The sequence below is a fragment of the Procambarus clarkii genome, chromosome 66 (genome assembly GCF_040958095.1).
Source record: "Procambarus clarkii isolate CNS0578487 chromosome 66, FALCON_Pclarkii_2.0, whole genome shotgun sequence".
Classification (NCBI taxonomy): Eukaryota; Metazoa; Arthropoda; class Malacostraca; order Decapoda; family Cambaridae; genus Procambarus; species Procambarus clarkii.
Genome location: NC_091215.1, coordinates 23,300,113 through 23,319,682, shown reverse-complemented (window position 1 = coordinate 23,319,682; position 19,570 = coordinate 23,300,113). Strand labels below are relative to the sequence as shown.

Genomic DNA, 19,570 nt, shown 5'->3' with positions numbered 1-19,570 from the left:
GAGAGAGAGAGAGAGAGAGAGAGAGAGAGAGAGAGAGAGAGAGAGAGAGAGAGAGAGAGAGAGAGAGAGAGAGAGAGAGAGACAGAGAGAGAACAAAAACTAGGAGGGTAGGCCGGCCGTCATAGCGACCACTCCGACACTACAAGCTATTAAGCCGTGGGGTCGATCACGCAGAAAATAGGCAGAGACAGAACGACCATAATTAGAAGATGGGGAGAGGCTGTCCACCTCGGTATCTACCAGCAGACAACCAGACCCTTCTACCACCATCACCACCACCACCACTATGACCTTCAAATGCAACACGAGGAATCAGTCTCCCTCTCCACCTCTCCAGCATTCACAACGTCCCTAAACTGATGTACTAAATTGCTTAAAAACCTAACCACCTAACCAAGGACCCACCAATAGAAAACGGGACATCACATCAACTTTGCTAACCGCTATGATTTTTAGTTCATAAGGTTTTTGGCCTGGGAGAGGGATGGGGGGGGGGGGAGGAAGGGAGGTTATACGTCAAAATGCGACGTACTACTGGAGAGGTATGCGTTGTTGGGAATGGGTGACGGTTACGGGATAGGGAGGAAGGAAGAAATAGGGAGGAAGGGAGGAATGAAATAACATTCATTCAAAAAGCCTAATCTTGGGTAAGGAAAAGGAAAATCGGATATTAAAACATCACTCCCGCCTTGAAAGATGATTAAGAACAGAGGTAAAACAGGTTAACACATGAGTAACACATGAGTAACACAGAGGTAACACAGAGGTAACACAGGGGTAACAGGGGTAACACAGGGGTAACACAGAGGTAACACAGGGGTAACACAGGGGTAACACAGGGGTAACACAGGGGTAACACAGGGGTAACACAGGGGTAACACAGGGGTAACACAGCGGTAACACAGAGGTAACACAGAGGTAACACAGGGGTAACACAGAGGTAACACAGGGGTAACACAGAGGTAACACAGGGGTAACACAGAGGTAACACAGAGGTAACACAGAGGTAACACAGAGGTAACACAGAGGTAACACAGGGGTAACACAGGTAACACAGGGGTAACACAGAGGTAACACAGAGGTAACACAGGGGTAACACAGGGGTAACACAGAGGTAACACAGGGGTAACACAGGGGTAACACGGGTAACACAGAGGTAACACAGGGGTAACACAGGGGTAACACAGAGGTAACACAGGGGTAACACAGGGGTAACACAGAGGTAACACAGGGGTAACACAGCGGTAACACAGGGGTAACACAGGGGTAACACAGGGGTAACACAGCGGTAACACAGAGGTAACACAGGGGTAACACAGGTAACACAGGGGTAACACAGCGGTAACACAGAGGTAACACAGAGGTAACACAGGGGTAACACAGGGGTAACACAGGGGTAACACAGAGGTAACACAGGGGTAACACAGGGGTAACACAGAGGTAACACAGAGGTAACACAGAGGTAACACAGGGGTAACACAGGGGTAACACAGAGGTAACACAGGGGTAACACAGGGGTAACACAGAGGTAACACAGAGGTAACACAGCGGTAACACAGAGGTAACACAGGGGTAACACAGGGGTAACACAGCGGTAACACAGAGGTAACACAGGGGTAACACAGGGAAGGTACAAAGTGGATGGGCGGGGCCAGGCCACAAGACGCCGTATTAAAAAGCTCCATAAAAGACCGCAGCACAGTGTCAAGGCTGTCTCGTTCAGCCTTGGCAGAATAACTACACCAACTTGTACCGCAGTAGAAGAATTACGTCATCACACCTGAAAAGCGGGTACACAACTTTCACCTTCCTGGAAGTAGCAGCCAGTTGTATAAGGAGGAAACCGAAGCTATACACTCGTGATTACGGGCTCACCATAGCCCGTGCTACTTGCCCCACTCCTGTGCCAGGTAAGCTACGGGATCACCATAGCCCGTGCTACTTGCCCCACTCCTGTGCCAGGTAAGTTACGGGCTCACCATAGCCCGTGCTACTTGCCCCACTCCTGTGCCAGGTAAGTTACGGGATCACCATAGCCCGTGCTACTTGCCCCACTCCTATGCCAGGTAAGTTACGGGATCACCATAGCCCGTGCTACTTGCCCCACTCCTGTGCCAGGTAAGTTACGGGCTCACCATAGCCCGTGCTACTTGCCCCACTCCTGTGCCAGGTAAGTTACGGGATCACCATAGCCCGTGCTACTTGCCCCACTCCTATGCCAGGTAAGTTACGGGATCACCATAGCCCGTGCTACTTGCCCCACTCCTGTGCCAGGTAAGCTACGGGCTCACCATAGCCCGTGCTACTAGCCCCACTCCTGTGCCAGGTAAGTTACGGGATCACCATAGCCCGTGCTACTTGCCCCGCTCCTGTGCCAGGTAAGTTACGGGATCACCATAGCCCGTGCTACTTGCCCCACTCCTGTGCCAGGTAAGTTACGGGCTCACCATAGCCCGTGCTACTTGCCCCGCACCTGTGCCAGGTAAGTTACGGGCTCACCATAGCCCGTGCTACTTGCCCCACTCCTGTGCCAGGTAAGTTACGGGCTCACCATAGCTCGTGCTACTTGCCCCACTCCTGTGCCAGGTAAGCTACGGGATCACCATAGCCCGTGCTACTTGCCCCACTCCTGTGCCAGGTAAGCTACGGGCTCACCATAGCCCGTGCTACTTGCCCCACTCCTGTGCCAGGTAAGTTACGGGATCACCATAGCCCGTGCTACTTGCCCCACTCCTATGCCAGGTAAGTTACGGGATCACCATAGCCCGTGCTACTTGCCCCACTCCTGTGCCAGGTAAGCTACGGGCTCACCATAGCCCGTGCTACTAGCCCCACTCCTGTGCCAGGTAAGTTACGGGATCACCATAGCCCGTGCTACTTGCCCCGCTCCTGTGCCAGGTAAGTTACGGGATCACCATAGCCCATGCTACTTGCCCCACTCCTGTGCCAGGTAAGTTACGGGCTCACCGTAGCCCGTGCTACTTGCCCCGCACCTGTGCCAGGTAAGTTACGGGCTCACCATAGCCCGTGCTACTTGCCCCACTCCTGTGCCAGGTAAGTTACGGGCTCACCATAGCTCGTGCTACTTGCCCCACTCCTGTGCCAGGTAAGCTACGGGATCACCATAGCCCGTGCTACTTGCCCCACTCCTGTGCCAGGTAAGTTACGGGCTCACCATAGCCCGTGCTACTTGCCCCGCACCTGTGCCAGGTAAGTTACGGGCTCACCATAGCCCGTGCTACTTGCCCCACTCCTGTGCCAGGTAAGTTACGGGCTCACCATAGCTCGTGCTACTTGCCCCACTCCTGTGCCAGGTAAGCTACGGGCTCACCATAGCCCGTGCTACTTGCCCCACTCCTGTGCCAGGTAAGCTACGGGCTCACCATAGCTCGTGCTACTTGGAACTTGTTCCGAGTAGCTGAATCTATAACAACAACTATACACTCTGTGATAAGAAACAAATGATTGAAACAGCATTTGTTGGTAGGTATACAATGATTCCCCCCCCCCCCACCTCCTCCTCCCCATGTATTGATCATAAACTAAGCCTGCTTTTACACGTGTAAATATCATATATACATTATATCATTATATACTGAATGTACTCTTATTTTCGTTGGGTTAGGCTAGGCTTTTGTTGGGTTAGGCTAGGCTTTTGTTGGGTTAGGCTAGGCTGTGTTGGGTTAGGCTAGGCTGTGTTGGGTTAGGCTAGGCTGTGTTGGGTTAGGTTAGGCTGTGTTGGGTTAGGCTAGGCTGTGTTGGGTTAGGCTAGGCTTTTGTTGGGTTAGGCTAGGCTTTTGTTGGGTTAGGCTGGGCTTTTGTTGGGTTAGGCTAGGCTGTGTTGGGTTAGGCTAGGCTGTGTTGGGTTAGGCTAGGCTTTTGTTGGGTTAGGTTAGGCTGTGTTGGGTTAGGCTAGGCTGTGTTGAGTTAGGCTAGGCTGTGTTGGGTTAGGTTAGGCTGTGTTGGGTTAGGTTAGGCTGTGTTGGGTTAGGTTAGGCTGTGTTGGGTTAGGCTAGGCTGTGTTGGGTTAGGCTAGGCTGTGTTGGGTTAGGTTAGGCTGTGTTGGGTTAGGCTAGGCTGTGTTGGGTTAGGTTAGGCTGTGTTGGGTTAGGTTAGGCTGTGTTGGGTTAGGCTAGGCTGTGTTGGGTTAGGTTAGGCTGTGTTGGGTTAGGTTAGGCTGTGTTGGGTTAGGTTAGGCTGTGTTGGGTTAGGCTAAGCTGTGTTGGGTTAGGCTAGGCTGTGTTGGGTTAGGTTAGGCTGTGTTGGGTTAGGTTAGGCTGTGTTGGGTTAGGTTAGGCTGTGTTGGGTTAGGTTAGGCTGTGTTGGGTTAGGTTAGGCTGTGTTGGGTTAGGTTAGGCTGTGTTGGGTTAGGCTAGGCTGTGTTGGGTTAGGCTAGGCTGTGTTGGGTTAGGCTAGGCTGTGTTGGGTTAGGCTAGGCTGTGTTGGGTTAGGCTAGGCTGTGTTGGGTTAGGTTAGGCCGTGTTGGGTTAGGCTAGGCTGTGTTGGGTTAGGTTAGGCTTTTGTTGGGTTAGGCTAGGCTTTTGTTGGGTTAGGCTAGGCTGTGTTGGGTTAGGCTAGGCTTTTGTTGGGTTAGGCTAGGCTGTGTTGGGTTAGGCTAGGCTGTGTTGGGTTAGGCTAGGCTGTGTTGGGTTAGATTAGGCTGTGTTGGGTTAGGCTAGGCTGTGTTGGGTTAGGCTGGGCTGTGTTGTCTTAGGCTGGGCTGTGTTGGGTTAGGCTAGGCTGTGTTGTCTTAGGCTGGGCTGTGTTGGGTTAGGTTAGGCTGTGTTAGGTTAGGTTAGGCTTTTGTTGGGTTAGGTTAGGCTGTGTTGTTTTAGATTAGGCTGTGTTGGGTTGGGCTAGGCTGTGTTGGGTTAGGTTAGGCTGTGTTGGGTTGGGCTAGGCTGTGTTGGGTTAGGTTAGGCTGTGTTGTTTTAGATTAGGCTGTGTTGGGTTAGGTTAGGCTGTGTTGGGTTGGGCTAGGCTGTGTTGGGTTAGGTTAGGCTGTGTTAGGTTAGGTTAGGCTGTGTTAGGTTAAAGTTAAATTAGGTGACTTTAAATAACAATTTCGTAAAGAGGTACCTATACAGACTTCTCTCAGGTTTCAGACCCTATTCATGCTAAGAGCATCTCGTTTACCACACAGGTTCCCAGCGCCTCTCAACCAATCACCGCAGGCGCTTCACTGGCCAATCAGATGAATATGGAAATGAGTAAGCCACCCGTCTAAGCCCCTTGTAGCTGTAACAGGCTCACCGGTTAATGCAATGAGTACCGAGTTCTGTTGATTTTGTCGGCTCCGCGAATGGGATTATAATGATAATTTGGTTTATGTTGGGAGTAGTTAGTGTGTGTGTGTGTGTGTGTGTGTGTGTGTGTGTGTGTGTGTGTGTGTGTGTGTGTGTGTGTGTGTGTGTGTGTGTGTGTGTGTGTGTGTGTGTGTATTTACTATTTGTGTCTGCAGAATCGAGCTATTAGCTCTTGGACCCCGCCTTTCTAACCAATCTATTTTGTTCCTCTATCATATCTACTATATATATTTCTCTCCGACACACGCACACACATCCCCCAGGTTCCTGCCTCCACCCCCCATACCCAACCACTTGTGCTGGACGGTAGAGCAACGGTCTCACATCATGCAGGCTGGCGTTCAATCCCCGACCGTCCAAGTGTGTGGGCCTCATCATTCCTTTCCCCCCGTCCCATCCCAACTCTTTATCCTGAACCCTTCCCAGTGCTTTATAGTCGCAATGGCTTGGCGCTTTCTCCCTGATAGTTCCCTTCCTCCCCCCCCCCCCACACACGCAACGCCAGCATCTCAACTTGAACATGTTCGAAACTATGGTTCGAGACTTCCTGCCCACTGTACCTACGCGTAAACAGATAAACTAACATAACCTAGCCTAACCTAACCTAACCTGACTTAACCTAACATAACCTAGCCTAACCTAACCTGACTTAACCTAACATAACCTAGCCTAACCTAACCTGACTTAACCTAACATAACCTAGCCTAACCTAACCTGACTTAAACTAACATAACCTAGCCTAACCTAACCTGACTTAACCTAACATAACCTAGCCTAACCTAACCTGACTTAACCTAACATAACCTAGCCTAACCTAACCTGACTTAAACTAACATAACCTAGCCTAACCTAGTCTAACTTAACCTAGCCTATTTTAAGCCTATATACGAAATCTAGTAAAGGAACGACCCTAATAACCTAACCATATACATAGTCACTTATTTTGAAAATTAATCACAAAATTTCTGTCACGAAGATATCCGGTAAGGGGGGGGGGGGTAGAAATAGCCTAAGCTACTCTATCCCTTTGAGATGTATTTATTGCTTATCTCAATAAACATACTTGAACTTGAACTTGATATCCGGTAGCACAGTGGCCTACGTTCACCTAGCAGTAAAATAGGTACCCCCATGAGCTAGGCAACTGTTGTGGGTTGCATACAGAATGATATTAGCACAGTAGAAAGTCACATGCGTACATGACGTAAGTACATTAAAAAAAAGAGCACAACAAAGTCACAAGAATGTGAACTAGGTATGTGAAGATCTTTGAGGCTATACAATGGGATTGAACCTGCGTTCCTGGACTTCCCTAGCACCGACTGCGGAGTCCAGAGACGCTGGTTCGATTCCATGGCATAGAATTACTCTTTAAGAACCTTAGACCCCTAGGGTCTATAGGGGTCTAAGACCTAACCAAACCTAATATAATAAAAAATAGGATATATTTTTTTGTATATATGGTATGTATAAAGTGTGACGTCACTATTATAATGTTCAAACCCATACAGGTTTTAGACCCGACTGGAAATGTGAGTTTTTTTTTAACATACAATCCAAAATTCCACGAAAGAATGCCGATGATTTTAACGAATGTCAACACATTCCTGCCATCGGTAAGTAGACATTCCCCCCGGGTTTATTGGCCCCAGAGCTAGAGCTCGTGAGTGTCCAGTCCAACCACTTAAGCTGGACGGTAGAGCGACGGTCTCGCTTTATGCAGGTCGGCGTTCAATCCCCCGACCATCCAGGTGGTTGGGGCACCATTCCTTCTCCCCTGTCCCATCCCAAATCCTTATCCTGACCCCTTCCCAGTGCTATATGGTCGTAATGGCTTGGCGCTTTCCCCCCCCCCTGATAGTTCCCTTCCCTTCGTGAGTGTCCACTAAACATTGTGGTCAATGATAACATTGTCGATCTTGGGGAAAATTTGAAGGGAAATGAATGTATATTGAAGGGTGACTTTCTAAGTTAGTCTCTGCCTGTTGCTGTAAGGAAAATTTTGAATCAACGATAATTTTGCCAACTTATTATAAATTCTCTATAAACTAACTCACATAGTGTAAACACACTATGCAAGCCTTCACATATACGTAGATCAACACATACTAGCGCACAGACACAACACAAACCAACATATATCACAAACATACCAAACGCTCAAGCGTTCATAATTTGTCAAGCGATGAATACAATTTAATATTTTTCCCCCGTGCAGTCAACAAGATAATTAAAAGTACCATTCAAGGGAAAAAACTCGCTCGACCGAACAGTTTTTTTGGTTTTGTTTTTACCTGTTAACGCATTGTTGCTTCTATTGATCAAAATCCCGAGTGTCAGCGCTCTTCCGACGCCCGACAGAGAGGGACGAAAGAGGGAAGTAGGGATGAGGGAGAGAGAAAAAAAAAGGAACACTAACAGGAAGGAGCACAGACTCTTGGAGGAGTGAAGGAAAAAAAAAAAAAAAAGCCCTCACGATCAGAGATTTCGATTAGCGGTAGACATAGTATCCGCACTATACATGTCGCCCGTGTATAAATGAGGTTGTAAACGTCAGCTTGGATTTGTATGCATCTCCATTCTTGTGTGGTGCTGCCTCGCACCGTCTCGTCCCTCTTCGACCCCGTTCCGGAACCATTCATCACCATTACCGGACCCAAACTACCCCTCCTCCACCTCCACCTAGTCCTACATCACCCATTTCCTCCAGGGTTAATACCATTACATTTTTTTTTATATAAATCCATTTCGCTGATTTCCCAAGCAGAGCCAAAACCTCTTCGCCAATCCGGATAAAAAAAAAATGATGAATCTTTGCGACTGTTTTTTATTTTCTCCGCGGCCGTTCGTTCAGTCGAGGTTCGGTTATGACTTATTCCGGTATCGTGCGTTCTAACCGGTTCTTAAAAGGGTTGGGTTAATATTTACAAGCCATTAAAGAGGCGAAAGCCTCATGCCAAGTGCTCCGAATATTGCAACAAGTCGACGTTATTAGGAGAAATATGCTCTGGTGCATTAATTAGCAATGGGAGGATTGTTGGCCCGTTCCTTACCTGTCATCTCCGCTCTGCTCCGACGGAAATAAATAATTAAAGACACAAATCACCATTGTCAAATGTTAATTTTTTTTTTTACAGATCAATTTTGCTTTTTTTTTTTTTAGTGTTTGTAAATCCTGCCAGATAAAGGCCAAGTGAAATCTTACTGATTTTACCTCATAAATAATGTATAATACTGATAATAATAATAATAATAATAATAATAATAATAATAATAATAATAATAATAATAATAATAATAATAATAAAATTAATAATAATTACAAGACTACAACAAAGGGGAAGGTGGGAAACGAATTGCATTACGAACTCCGAATGTTATACAGGGTTGTTAAGGCTCCTCGTACGGCAGACAATGGATGTTTCTACTGTACTTGGAACATCTTAAGGAACACCGTACACCTGCTCTTACGAAGCTGCGGGTCACTGCTGTAGCTGGCTGCTGTAGCGAGCTGCTGTAGCTGGCTGCTGTAGCGAGCTGCTGTAGCTGCCTGCTGTAGCTGGCTGTTGTAGCAGGCTGCTGTAGCGGGCTGCTGTAGCGGACTGCTGTACCGGGCTCCTGTAGCGGAGCAGTGATTGTTAATCATGATTCTGTAGACTGCGCGGTGCTATGAATCTTAAAGAGCAATATTTTTTATGTTAATTTATATTTTTGTAAAAGTTTTTACACTGTTTTGTCTACGTCGAAGCCTTCCAACTCTGTGACAGGGAAGGGGGGGGAGGCATGACCTGCCTCTCTCTCTCCCCCCCAGCCTGCAGCAGTACAGGCAGGTGCCCACGACCTGCCTCTCTCTCTCCCCCAGCCTGCAGTAGTATGGGCAGGTGCCCACGACCTGCCTCTCTCTCTTCCCCAGCCTGCAGTAGTATGGGCAGGTGCCCACAACCTGCCTCTCTCTCTCCCCCAGCCTGCAGCAGTACGGGCAGGTGCCCACGACCTGCCTCTCTCCCTCAGCCTGCAGTAGTATGGGCAGGTGCCCACAACCTGCCTCTCTCTCTCCCCCAGCCTGCAGCAGTACGGGCAGGTGCCCACGACCTGCCTCTCTCCCTCAGCCTGCAGCAGTACGGGCAGGTGCCCACGACCTGCCTCTCTCCCCCAGCCTGCAGCAGTACAGGCAGGTGCCCACGACCTGCCTCTCTCTCTCCCCCAGCCTGCAGCGGTACGGGCAGGTGCCCACGACCTGCCTCTCTCCCTCAGCCTGCAGCAGTACAGGCAGGTGCCCACGACCTGCCTCTCTCTCTCCCCCAGCCTGAAGCGGTACGGGCAGGTGCCCACGACCTGCCTCTCTCCCCCAGCCTGCAGCAGTACAGGCAGGTGCCCACGACCTGCCTCTCTCTCTCCCCCAGCCTGCAGCAGTACGGGCAGGTGCCCACGACCTGCCTCTCTCCCTCAGCCTGCAGCAGTACGGGCAGGTGCCCCGACCTGCCTCTCTCCCCCAGCCTGCAGCAGTACAGGCAGGTGCTCACGACCTGCTTCTCTCTCTCCCCCAGCCTGCAGCAGTATGGGCAGGTGCCCACGACCTGCCTCTCTCTCTCCCCCAGCCTGCAGCAGTACGGGCAGGTGCCCACGACCTGCCTCTCTCTCTCCCCCAGCCTGCAGCAGTATGGGCAGGTGCCCACGACCTGCCTCTCTCTCTTCCCCAGCCTGCAGTAGTATGGGCAGGTGCCCACGACCTGCCTCTCTCCCTCAGCCTGCAGCAGTACGGGCAGGTGCCCACGACCTGCCTCTCTCTCCCCCAGCCTGCAGCAGTACAGGCAGGTGCCCACGACCTGCCTCTCTCTCTCCCCCAGCCTGCAGCAGTATGGGCAGGTGCCCATGACCTGCCTCTCTCTCTTCCCCAGCCTGCAGCAGTACAGGCAGGTGCCCACGACCTGCCTCTCTCTCTCCCCAGCCTGCAGCAGTACAGGCAGGTGCCCACGACCTGCCTCTCTCTCTCCCCCAGCCTGCAGCAGTACGGGCAGGTGCCCACGACCTGCCTCTCTCTCTCCCCCAGCCTGCAGCAGTATGGGCAGGTGCCCACGACCTGCCTCTCTCTCCCCCAGCCTGCAGCAGTACGGGCAGGTGCCCACGACCTGCCTCTCTCTCCCCCAGCCTGCAGCAGTACCGGCAGGTGCCCACGACCTGCCTCTCTCTCTCCCCCAGCCTGCAGCAGTACAGGCAGGTGCCCACGACCTGCCTCTCTCTCCCCCAGCCTGCAGCAGTACAGGCAGGTGCCCACGACCTGCCTCTCTCTCCCCCAGCCTGCAGCAGTACAGGCAGGTGCCCACGACCTGCCTCTCTCTCCCCCAGCCTGCAGCAGTACAGGCAGGTGCCCACGACCTGCCTCTCTCTCTCCCCCAGCCTGCAGCAGTATGGGCAGGTGCCCATGACCTGCCTCTCTCTCTTCCCCAGCCTGCAGCAGTACAGGCAGGTGCCCACGACCTGCCTCTCTCTCTCCCCAGCCTGCAGCAGTACAGGCAGGTGCCCACGACCTGCCTCTCTCTCTCCCCCAGCCTGCAGCAGTACGGGCAGGTGCCCACGACCTGCCTCTCTCTCTCCCCCAGCCTGCAGCAGTATGGGCAGGTGCCCACGACCTGCCTCTCTCTCCCCCAGCCTGCAGCAGTACGGGCAGGTGCCCATGACCTGCCTCTCTCTCTCCCCCAGCCTGCAGCAGTACAGGCAGGTGCCCACGACCTGCCTCTCTCTCCCCCAGCCTGCAGCAGTACAGGCAGGTGCCCACGACCTGCCTCTCTCTCTCCCCCAGCCTGCACCCAGCCGATGACCGGGAGTCAATTTATGGCATCGGTGGGCGGAATATATTAGTTTGAGGGTTCAGTTGAATGGAGCGGTCACAGCCTACCACCACGCCCACCTGATCGACTCCCAGCGCTCCTGGGGGAGGGGGTGGGGATGTTAACGAAGTGCTAATGATGCTTCCGTTGCTGCTGCTGCTGCTGCTGCTAAAGAAACAGCTTCGGGGAGATTACGCAGCAATTTCAAAATATCTTTATCACTCGGGGTACCGGCGTAGATAACTTCCTATAACGCAATTAGCAATTATCATTGATAACTACTGGGCCAGTGGACTGGGGATCCCGTCACAGGCAAGGTAAGGGTGTTCGGGCACCGTATACTTAAGCCAGAGTTGATAGGCTTGTATGCAAAACGATGGATGGGGTGGAATGGGGAGCAACACAGGAGGGCTTATTAACCTATGTGTAAATATATATATATATATATATATATATATATATATATATATATATATATATTATATATATATATATGTGTGTATATCACGAAAATAAACACGTGATTAAGAATGTGACAATGTCAGACCACGGAGGAAAAATGAAACAGGAATTTCCTTAAGTACTTTCGTATATTAAATACATCTTCAGAAGGTGAAGATGTATTTAATATACGAAAGTACTTAAGGAAATTCCTGTTTCATTTTTCCTCCGTGGTCTGACATTGTCACATTCTTAATCACGTGTTTATTATATATATATATATATATATATATATATATATATATATATATATGGTTCCAGGCCAACCATGCAACCATTGTGGCTTCTTGCAACGGAAGCTGTCGCCTGAGTAACTCACACACACACACACACACACACACACACACACACACACACACACACACACACACACACACACACACACACACACACACACACACACATTTTAATGCACCAAGCACGTGGTCATAACTACGATAACACAATTTCATTCATAACTCAGCCGTCAGTGTCAACAGCTGGCCGCGGAAGTCATAACCCCCGGGGGTCACAACCCCGGGGGGGTCACAACCCCGGGGGTCACAACCCCGGAGGTCACAACTACAGGGGTCACAACTACGGGGGTCAACAACAAACAACTCTGTTCTTTTGGCCCGCCTCTCAACTGCCAATCAACTGTTGCTAACTACTATTCCCCCCCCCCCCAAACACACACCCAGGAAGCAGCCCGTATCAGCTGTCTAACTCCCAGGTACCTATTTACTGCTAGGTAACAGGGGGGCATCAGGGTGAAAGACACACTGCCCATTTTTTGTTTCTCGCCGGCGCCGGGAATCGAACCCGGGACACAGGATTACGTGTCCAGCGTGCTATCCACACAGCCACTGGCGCCCGTTCCTTCCCCATGTGGCTGAGGGTGAGAGGGTGTGGCTAGGGTGAGGGAGGGTGTTGTAGTAACCCATCATCACCCTACTAGACAAACATGGTTACAGCTCATGTAATTACTGGTTCTGGCGAGTGTCCACAAGACTGCTCTCTCTCCTCGTTCGAATCCACTATCCCTCCCTCCCTCTCTCCTCTCTCCCTCTCTCCCTCTCTCCTCTCTCCCTCCATCCTTCCTTCCCTACTCCCCTCTCCCCCACAACCATATATGGCCCTCAGGACCATATAATGCCCCAATGTTCACAATCCAATTTATAAAGCACAAAATATGGCCGAGGATGTTATCGGGTCGTGGCATCGGTGGCGCGGGCGGGCATTAGGGCACACCACCCTGTTTTAGGGCACGGACATGGGGTACGGGGGGAGGGGGGGGTAGAGGGCTGTGAGGCTTGGGCTGGTCGGGCACCCATCCAGGTAATGTCCTCAGGTTCATCTAGTACGTACCACACATACACACACACACACACACACGACTCACATACACATACATACACATACATACACATACATACACACACACACATACACATACACACACACACACACACGACACAATCTGTTTTCTTTACTCTCTCTCTCTCTAATGCCTCGTTTACTCACGATTTGTACTTCATAACTGAGTAATGTATTGGCAGTGATGGTGTGGGTGTGTGTGGGGTTCGAACTCTTTCTGTAAAGCTTCGCCGTCGGATATGGGATTTAGGTGCATTTCTCGCAGCCTGTCCTCGTAACTCATGCCTCTTAGTTCTGGGACTAGTCTAGTGGCATACCTCTGAACGTTTTCCAGCTTCGTCTTGTGCTTGACAAGGTACGGCCTCCATGCTGGGGCTCCTTGTGCTCAAGTGTCAATCAACTAATGTACAGTGAGTGAGTGAGAGTGTGTGTGTGTGTGTGTGTGTGTGTGTGTGTGTGTGTGTGTGTGTGTGTGTGTGTGTGTGTGTGTGTGTGTGTGTGTGTGTGTGTGTGTGTGTGTCCGTGTCCGTGTCCGTGTCCGTGTCCCCGCGAATGGTAGCCAAGGTTGACCATCACCGAAGTCTAGGTCAAAGCCAATTGGTCCGGGCCACTCGGAATACGCGGACCACTCAATCACCCTGGACCGGACCACCCTAGAGGGTGGTAACGAGCGGGCCATGGCGGCTATTTCCTTCCCACATCCCTCCCCCCTTCCCCCCCACCTTTCCCACACCTCCGGAAACCCCCTTACATCACAGCTAATGAGAGAGATGGAGGCTGGAGAACCTCCTCCCACAATCATCATTTCAACATAGTGCAAATTACCTGGTCTGTTGTGTCAAGTCAACCGCACGGAGTAGGGAAGGTGTGTGGTCGGCTCTCTCCCTCTCCTTAAGTCTCTCTCCATCTCCTTAGTCTCTCTCCCTCTCCTTAGTCTCTCTCCCTCTCCTTAGTCTCTCTCTCCCTCTCCTTAAGTCTCTCTCTCCCTCTCCTTAAGTCTCTCTCCCTCTCCTTAGTCTCTCTCCCTCTCCTTAGTCTCTCTCCCTCTCCTTAGTCTCTCTCCCTCTCTCCTCTCTCTGTTTCCATAAATGTTTATGTCGCATTTTATCTGTGATGGGAAATACTCCGTGGTGGGGGGGGGGGGGCGACAAAGGGAACCCCCTGGCGCGAGAATATCTCTCACTCTCATCATTCTTGTACGTGTCACATTCTTGTCTGTACAGCACCAATGCCTCATACTTTACCCGCCTGCACACGTGTCTCATCCTCCGATGAACGAGGGCCCCTTGTGAGCAAGAATGAGACTCATTACCGTACACAAGTGTCTCATTCTTGTATACAAGTGTCTCATTCTGGTATACAAGTGTCTCATTCTGGTATACAAGTGTCTCATTCTTGTATACAAGTGTCTCATTCTTGTATACAAGTGTCTCATTCTCGTATACAAGTGTCTCATTCTTGTATACAAGTGTCTCATTCTGGTATACAAGTGTCTCATTCTTGTATACAAGTGTCTCATTCTGGTATACAAGTGTCTCGTTCTTGTATACAAGTGTCTCATTCTGGTATACAAGTGTCTCATTCTGGTATACAAGTGTCTCATTCTGGTATACAAGTGTCTCATTCTGGTATACAAGTGTCTCATTCTGGTATACAAGTGTCTCATTCTGGTATTCAAGTGTCTCATTCCTGTTCAGATGTCTCAGTTTTCTCTCTCTCCCCTCCCTCCTTGTGCTCGTTCCACCGCCCTTAACAGGGTCATTACAATCTAAACCCTTCGGCATACTAGGTTGAAGACACCTCCAGCAGTCCACCTGTCCCTCCTGGGCTAAGGTATGCTGAACTCTGTAGTTACTATATGAGTACTGGAACACTTGATGATATATTGGACTTGTATCCAAGATTAACCATGTAATATATCACTTATTCAATGTTATATTCAATATATCATTTATTCAATGTTATATGATGTAACTATATAACCTGAGCTTGTAAAAGCACAGGTTATATAGTTGACCAGGTTACAGGTTATATAGTTGACCAGATCACAGGTTATACCTGCAACTATATATAGTTATATAGTTGCAGGTTCAATTATGCACTTCATCACCTTCAGTGATTAAGTGCTTAATTGCACACTAGTTTCTTTATCAGCTACCTCACCCTGTCAGGGTAAATGAGACAAATGTATGTGAATGCATGTGTGTGTATATATGTATGTGTATGTGTGTGTGTGTATGTATATGTATGGGTATAAAGCATATATGGAAGCTGATCAGAATTACATTTCACCTTTGTGAATGTACATTAATGACACTATGTAAAAGACATATCTAACACTTTATGTAGGGCATACGTAAATCTGTGTATCTATGTATTTACGTATGTAGGTTAGCTTAGCATTTTAAAAGCACCGAATCACCTTCTGTGGTTGAGTGTTCAATAAACCCTTGAACTGTATGTTTAACACTTCTCTAACCCTGTCCATGGAGGACAGAAGAAAATGTATATATGCTGGTTAGCATTGTAAATGTGTGGCCACGTCTGTGGTAGAAAATAATAATAATAAAAAAAAAAAAAAAATGTCCACCTGTGACCTAAAAAGGTCAACTGATCAACACATATTGTTGTTGTGACCTTCGGAACAACAACAAAAAGGCCCCCCCCCCGAAGGCTCCTTTTTCAGGGCCCTCCCTTTCTCAGGGGTCGCCCCCCTTTCTCAGCGGCCCCCTCCCTTTCTCAGGGGCCCCCCTCCCTTTCTCAGGGGCCCCCCTCCCTTTCTCAGGGGCCCCCTCCCTTTCTCAGGGGCCCCCTCCCTTTCTCAGGGGCCCTCTCCCTTTCTCAGGGGCCCCCTCCCTTTCTCAGGGGCCCCCCTCCCTTTCTCAGGGGCCCCCCTCCCTTTCTCAGGGGCCCCCTCCCTTTCTCAGGGGCCCCCCTCCCTTTCTCAGGGGCCCCCCTCCCTTTCTCAGGGGTCCCTCCCTTTCTCAGGGGCCCTCTCCCTTTCTCAGGGGCCCCCTCCCTTTCTCAGGGGCCCCCTCCCTTTCTCAGGGGCCCCCTCCCTTTCTCAAAAAGCCCCCCCCCCCACCTGAGAAGGACATGCTGAATACAATCATGTATCACTTAAAACTTTGAATTCAAAGCAGTGCATACAGCAGTTCTGTATTCACTGCTTTGAATTCAACTGTAATATGTTGTATTCAGAGCAGTGAATACAACATTACAGGTTGTGAACGGCTTTTGATAAAGCAATTGACAAGCTGTATCACAAGACGAGAGAGAACAGCCACAAAGAACCAGAGAACAGCCACGAAGAACAACAGAACAGCAAGAAAGAACAACAACAAAGAACCAGAGAACAGCAACAAAGAACAACAAGAAAGAACCAGAGAACAGCAACAAAGAACAACAGAACAGCAAGAAAGAACCAGAGAACAGCCACAAAGAACCAGAGAACAGCAACAAAGAACAACAGAACAGCAAGAAAGAACCAGAGAACAGCCACAAAGAACCAGAGAACAGCAACAAAGAACAACAGAACAGCAACAAAGAACAACAGAACAGCCACAAAGAACCAGAGAACAGCAACAAAGAACAACAGAACAGCAACACAGAACAACAGAACAGCCACAAAGAACCAGAGAACAGCAACAAAGAACAACAGAACAGCAACAAAGAACAACAGAACAGCAACACAGAACAACAGAACAGCCACAAAGAACCAGAGAACAGCCACAAAGAACCAGAGAACAGCCACAAAGAACAACAGAACAGCAACACAGAACAACAGAACAGCCACAAAGAACCAGAGAACAGCAACAAAGAACAACAGAACAGCAACAAAGAACAACAGAACAGCCACAAAGAACAACAGAACAGCCACAAAGAACAACAGAACAGCAACACAGAACAACAGAACAGCAACAAAGAACAACAGAACAGCAACAAAGAACAACAGAACAGCAACAAAGAACAACAGAACAGCAACAAAGAACAACAGAACAGCAACAAAGAACAACAGAACAGCAACACAGAACAACAGAACAGCAACAAAGAACAACAGAACAGCAACACAGAACAACAGAACAGCAACAAAGAACAACAGAACAGCCACAAAGAACAACAGAACAGCCACAAAGAACAACAGAACAGCAACACAGAACAACAGAACAGCAACAAAGAACAACAGAACAGCAACACAGAACAACAGAACAGCCACAAAGAACAACAGAACAGCCACAAAGAACAACAGAACAGCCACAAAGAACAACAGAACAGCCACAAAGAACCAGAGAACAGCTAGAGAGAACCAGGTGTAAAAAGAGCCTGGAGAGGCAGAGAAGGAGTTGCCAAGAGTGCAACAGGGGGCCTCCAGCCTCCCGTTGCAAATTAAGTTTGGGGTGAGACGGCCTCGGATACGTGATGATGCAGATAAAGAGAGCGGCAGCTTCTTCGTTGTGGCTCCGGCGGCGTCTGGCGAGTTTAGCTCAGTTACCCGTGAAGACGATCATGCCAAGTCGGCCCTTGGTAAAGAAAACGAGAGTGGCATTTTGATATACACCGGCTGTGTGTATATGTGTGTATTTTAGTATTTTGTATTTACTACTAGCAGTACCCGACCACGCGTTGCTGTGGCTCAGTAACCTTCCCTGTCTCCCAGTCCTGACCCCCATTCCCTCCCTCACCCGTCTCCTCGGCCTCCCCACCATTCCCCACTCCCTTGTCCCTTTGTCCTCCCCACCATTCTCCCTTTTCCCCTCGCCCTCCCCACCATCTCTCACTTCCGTCCCCTCGTCCTCCCCACCATTCCCCACTCCCTCGTCCGATGCCTTCCCAAATGGTCTGATGTTCCCATCAGAAAATTGGGAACATCAAGTGATCTGATGTTCCCATCACTGAAATATAAGAAAAACAGTTAAAAATGAAATGAAAATATGAAAAAAATAAACTATACTCACGAAATGAACGGTATGGTAAACAACACAGCTCAATTCCAATGCAATTCTCACAAAATAATTAAATCAAAATGAAAATAAATCAAAATCTATGACAATTAATTTATCAATGCAATCAGAAACATTGAAATGGAATTGTAACATATTTAGTATAGCATGTGTGTTGCTCTTACATGCAACAGATGGCGCTGTTTTTTAAGAAAAACATAGTTTTACCTGTCAAAGGTGTGGCATCTATACTTATACCCTTATATTAGGGGCCTCGTAGCCTGGTGGATAGCGCGCAGGACTCGTAATTCTGTGGCGCGGGTTCGATTCCCGCACGAGGCAGAAACAAATGGGCAAAGTTTCTTTCACCCTGAATGCCCCTGTTACCTAGCAGTAAATAGGTACCTGGGTGTTAGTCAGCTGTCACGGGCTGCTTCCTGGGGGTGGAGGCCTGGTCGAGGACCGGGCCGCGGGGACACTAAAAAGCCCCGAAATCATCTCAAGATCAAGATACTTACGAAATGAACGGTATGGTAAACAACACAGCCCACATCAATCTGGCGATATCTGGGTGATATCAACTCCTAGATCTTTCTTTCTGTCCGTTTCGTGAAGGACTTCATCTCTTATTTGGTATCCAGTGACTGGCCTCCTAGTTCCTCCTCCTAGTTTCATTACCTTACATTTACTTGGATTGAACTTTAGTAGCCATTTGTCGGACCATTCCTTCAGTTTGTCTAGGTCATCTTGTAGCCTCATACTATCTTCCTCTGTTTTAATCCTCATCATAATTTTTGCATCATCAGCAAACATCGAGAGGAACGAGTCAATTCCTTCTGGGAGATCATTTACGTATATCAGAAAACAGTATAGGTCCAGGGACTGATCCCTGTGGGACTGCACTGGTGACTCCCCGCCACTCCGAGACCTCACCCCTCACGGTGACTCGCTGTGTCCTGTGAATGTGTGTGTGTGTGTGAGAGAGAGAGAGAGAGAGAGAGAGAGAGAGAGAGAGAGAGAGAGAGAGAGAGAGAGAGAGAGAGAGAGAGAGAGAGAGAGAGAGAGAGTGTGTGTGTGTATATGTGTGTGTGTGTGTGTGTGTGTGTGTGTGTGTGTGTGTGTGTGTGTGTGTGTGTGTGTGTGTGTGTGTGTGTGTGTGTGTGGGACTGGTCACAGCAGACTAAGTTCCCTGAGGGATGAGGAACTACGTCATTTGAGATCCACTAGCGGACCTTAAAGACTTCTTCCCTTTAACTGTCTTAATTAGTCAAAGGTCAAAGCTTCGTTGGACCACAAACGAAGAAGAACCGAAGATGCAATTAGGAATCTCTCCCCCCCCCCCCCCCGCCCCCCACAAGAAGCTCACTATAGGAAGGATCAAAGCGGCTTGTAACAACTTTAATCGCAGTGATTCGGGGCAATCTTCCTGGCCAATCACCACCAATCACCACGGCCCCAAACATTACGCGGTGCAGGTTGAGACAGGTCAACAACCATATGTAATGTTGTGCTACCACACGATCCTCAACGTCCATATATCGCTGTTCCTCGAAGAAGAAGATGAGGTACCCCATCCCCCCCCCCCTGAAATTGAAATTGAAATAAGTTTATTGAGGTAAAATACACACAGAGGGATGAG

General features: G+C 49.3%; 1 protein-coding gene across 1 annotated transcript; it reads left to right on the top strand.

Moving 5' to 3' along the window:
- Positions 1 to 5,838: 5,838 nt before the first annotated feature.
- On the top strand, positions 5,839 to 17,291 carry LOC123752094 (uncharacterized protein DDB_G0287625-like). The gene is made up of 3 exons (XM_045734162.2): positions 5,839 to 5,872; positions 6,818 to 6,922; positions 16,249 to 17,291. Exons 1-3 carry the CDS (start codon positions 5,839 to 5,841, stop codon positions 17,289 to 17,291), a joined length of 1,182 nt encoding a protein of 393 aa, XP_045590118.2.
- The last annotated feature ends 2,279 nt before the right edge of the window (positions 17,292 to 19,570 follow it).